General features: G+C 41.2%; 1 protein-coding gene across 1 annotated transcript in view; it reads right to left on the minus strand.

Annotated features, from left to right (window-relative positions):
• Positions 1–1,477: 1,477 nt before the first annotated feature.
• The window catches only part of XYLB (xylulokinase), an 82,252-nt gene continuing 79,279 nt past the window's right edge, over positions 1,478–4,450 (minus strand). The window contains exon 19 of the mRNA XM_005424341.2: positions 1,478–1,764. Within this exon, the coding sequence (XP_005424398.1) occupies positions 1,681–1,764 (84 nt within the window). The 3' untranslated portion in view covers positions 1,478–1,680. The remainder of the gene's footprint in view (positions 1,765–4,450) is intronic.

Below are 4,450 nucleotides of genomic sequence, written 5' to 3' on the forward strand. Positions count from 1 at the left end.
CTTTAGGACTGTACCTTTGGACCCAGAATAATAAGCACATAAAAGAGATAGATGTGTATTTCTAATGCCACCTTTTAAAGCAATTGCTTAAAAGAATCCTGCTTTAGCAACTCGGAAATGTCATCCTTGACCTTCCTGAGTAATCATGCTAATATCAGGAGAAGTTGTAATTATTCAGTCATGAAGAAAAGAAGGTACTGTTTGTACTCAAAAGTGGAACACTTAAATATAAAAGAGAGACCAAAGGAGGAATGTGAGTATTCCCTGGCCACTCCAGGGGTGAGTCATAGCAAGGGGTTCCCATTCTCAACAGGATGTGGCAGGGATAGGGAGAGTGCTCCTATGCCCCCAGAATGTGAAGAATATGAATTTGAGTCATCCAGCTCCAGCAGGGCACAATCCAGCTCTCAGTCAATAAAGAGATCCTCTACTCTGCAATTCCCTGGCTTATTCCCAAGACACATTACAGCTTCTAGAGGAAGGGAAGAGAGGCTTCAGTCACTTTCATTAAACAATCTGCTTTATTCCCATGAGAAATTTTATCCTAAGGGAAAGATACCAGCTCCACCGAATGCAGTAAAGTGTTCCCACTTGCACAGGGATGTTCATTCAAATTCTGCAACTTCCACACATCTTTGCAGAAAGATCTCCTGGCTCACATTTTCTAAGATTTCTTCAGCTAAAGGCTACTTAAACCAGACTAAAACATTTTAAGTGAAATTTTAGCAACAGAGAAGACCAATCAAGCTGTTCTATTCAAGATATCCAAGAAAGAAAGGGGATATTGGGAGTGTAAGAAAAAAATTATCTTCCTGCCCTGTTGAGAGCAGAGCATGACACAGAATTTCACAGCCATGACAAGGAGGAGGAAGAAAGAGAGTAACCCCAAGCTGATGTGCAGATGGACTGACTCTGCTTTCTGAAGCAGAAAGGAGGTGTATGAAACTTGCCATGTTTGCTCTCTTATTTTCTTTTTTCACAAAACTGATGTCAAGTAAAACATTGCACACTGGTATCTATATCACAGAAGATCTCTGTGCTTTCCACAATCCATAAACCCCTGCCATATCATGCTTTATCACACAACAGGCTTTCCATAGTATCATGTGACAAGAATTTCCCTTCTCAGAGGATCCCAGGGAGTCTTTAAAGACTTTAATCAGCCTCCTCCACATATTAAAGATGGGATTAAGTCAGTGCGCTTATGCTTTCTGTGTAGGCAAAGATATAAACATCTCCGAGTTACAGACGAAGAGAAAGATAGTCTCAAACATTTAAGCAAGAGAAATTGAGGAATTGAGACACTTTGCTAGAAAGGTATGCAGAGGCTGGCACACCAAACACATGGAATCAAAGCTGACAGAGATGGGTAGAGTGACTCACATACACAAGGAACTTGACTTTGTCACCCAGCTCTTCTGAAACAGCAAGCACAGTCTGAAAAGTACCTAAGAAAAATTGAGGCCACAAACACACAGAGCAATATGATGCTTTTTTAATCAGGTTTTCAATCACAATGCAATTTTTTCCCCACCAACACACTCAAACACAGACATTTAAAAATTATTTGTCTACAAAGAGGAATGAAATGATTTAAACAGCTCCAGTAAATTCTGAGCAAATCTCTTCTGATCTTCTCCTTGGGAGCCTGCTCAGACAACATATAAATTTTATTTGCTTCTATTTCACAAGACAAGAAGAGGCTGGGTTGTAGATAACCTTCTGTTCAAGCTCAGCATATCTTTTCAGAAGTGGACGATAGAGCTAAAAAGGAAAAAGAAATAAATATGTCTCATTGAAAAATTAGATTTTTAAATTACACTGTAGTTAAAAAGCATCTTCAGACATGAAAAATGCAGCATCTTCACAGGTACCTGAAGATTTGGGCTGGTTTTTCCCCAGTTTGCTCATGAAAGTGAGGCAGAGTTTCCCTCTTTAAATGTCACAGTCCTTTTTACCATCGCCTTTACAGCTTAATTTTATGACATGCACAGGTTGTTCTTATTGTGACTGGCTTCTTGCTATAAGCAAAAGCCATTACTTCCAGCAGAAGCAGCTCAGCTAAAGTCACGTCTCCCAGTGTGCCATGCCCCCTCAGTAATGGCTGTGCTAATCACCCAGGCAGAACTCCTGTCCTTGCCTCCCTCCACTGCCCCAGGATGGATCACTGCCTCTGTCCCCTCCTCCTCTGCCTCACTAATCACCCCACTGCACCCTCCAGCACAGTCAGCTGGGTCCTCCTTGGCCAATGTGCTGACCAGAGCCTTCTAAAATGCACCTCACCCTCCCTCTCAGACTCCTGTACCTGTTTGAGCTGCTTCTATAATGCACATCTTTCACAGCCACATCCTTTCCCATCCACAGGCTGCTCCACGGCCATGTTCCTTGCTCCCCAAGCCCACAGGGACAAATGCAGACCCAGCTTTTATCCACAGCTACACCAAGAATCTGAGTAGCTTGTTTGTATTCTCCTAGCTAGAATTTTCCAGCAGTTTTTAGGTACAGTATTGTTACAACCATAAAAACAAGAATCAAAACTCAAATGTATTCAAAACCTCAGACTCAGGCACTTCCTGCACTTTCAGATATGGGTGAGATCCATGACATGAGAAACCCTGAATAAATCTCTGCTCTGGCTCCAGCCAAAAACTGTACTTCATCTAGATCTTGGAGATGCACCCTTCTCCTTATCTGTCCCTCTAATAAAACCAGAAGTGTGACAAGCCATACCAGGACAGCTTTGCACATTTGCTGGCTCCAGCACAAAGAAGGGAATGCCATGAGCAGGGTCTCAGGCTTGAGCACTCCCTAGGAGGATGCCATAAGGTCAGATCCCTGCCACAGTGAATCCTAGAGGCTGCCAGTCTGCTCTACAAGCCCTCTGCACTGACTCATAATCAGGGCAGCCTCGCTCCTGGCTCCAGGTTCAGAGAGGTTATAGAGCCATAATGAATCACAGCCAGCAAACTGAATTACTGCTCTCATCAGTAAGAGAGATCTAGCATTTCAATGTGGTTTATCCTTTTCAGCCAACAACAGTGTGTGCACATGTATGAAAAATCCAGGAGGAAAATGTTTCAGGTGTTAACTGTGGGGATGTAGTAAGAGATCAGCTTCTTCCTGGGCAGGTCTCTGTACAGTCCTGCAGTAGCCTCAGTGTCTGTAACAGCCACACTTGCCCAAATTAAAAAAAAAAAAAAAGAAAGAAATCACAAATTTTTCTCATCTAGGAAATAAAAAACAGTGGGTTTTTGTTTTCTGTTTCAACTGATTGCAAAATACCCAGTTTTTATGCTTCCCTTCTGTTGAATGATAGTTTAAGATAGACCAGTGAAAAAACTGGATTTATCTCTTCATTCCCATTTCCACCTTCCACAACAGCAGGTGGAAGTGACTTAATGGACACATTCTGCAGATGGATCTAGTTTTGACCAACTCCTTCCTTTTTACAAACCAGATGTTACAGAAATTACAGTTTCATTTCTACATTTCTATAACAGATTAAGTACAAGAAGGGGTAGAAGAGAAGGAGCATCCACAGCAAGTGGAAAGAGACACTGTTTGTTAGCTAAGACAACAAAAAATGGTTTTTAAAGCCATCTCACAGTGACTGAGTCTTACAGTGCCTTCCACTGATTAAAGCAGAGAATCCTACTCACTCCTGCCTCTGCATCAGACTCATTCAGTGACCCCAGGTCAGGCATTTAACATGTGTGTGCCCCAGCTCTTCTTCTCCACAGGACAGTGATACTGAGATCCTGGAGGTTTATGCAGATTTATGGGGTTAGAAAATAAAATGCACCACTATTATGAAATGTCACATTACTCAGCATGGTATTTTTAACTAACTACATGAGGGCCTGGAGGGCTCAGAGAAGTACACATATATATTCTTTCCATGTTCCCAAAGAACATGAAAATATTGCTCCCATTTCTGGTAAATATGCACATCAGAGTAAACAAAACATTGAGCAGGCAACTATGGCTACACTGGGAATATCAGTATTTCAAATAAAACCAGCTCCTCTATTCACTGAAGCATCTGTAATGAAGACTGGCTATTTCTTACTTCACTATTCTGTAAATTTGATAAGTGCTAAGTGCTTCTCAGCAAAGATTCAGCACAGCAAAGCTGCATTGGTAAGTGACCTCAGGCACTGAGAAAGGCTCCATATTATTTGCCCATCAGTATTTTTACAAAATACACACATTTACCAGAAGGCTGGGAAGTATTATTGTTAATACATCACTCGAAATTAAAATGTGTCAAAATAAATGAACAACCACATTTACTGACACGGTTTCTTTTCCTGTTTATTGGACTTAAGCACTTAGTTTGCTAATTGAGAAAATTCAGGCATTTGCAATAAGCTGCTCAGCCATTAGTGTAAATGAATCCTGCATTATGGACCATATGAAAAAAATTGCAAACAAATAGTCAAGAATATTT

This window comes from Geospiza fortis, unplaced genomic scaffold, assembly GCF_000277835.1.
Source record: "Geospiza fortis unplaced genomic scaffold, GeoFor_1.0 scaffold182, whole genome shotgun sequence".
Lineage (NCBI taxonomy): Eukaryota > Metazoa > Chordata > Aves > Passeriformes > Thraupidae > Geospiza > Geospiza fortis.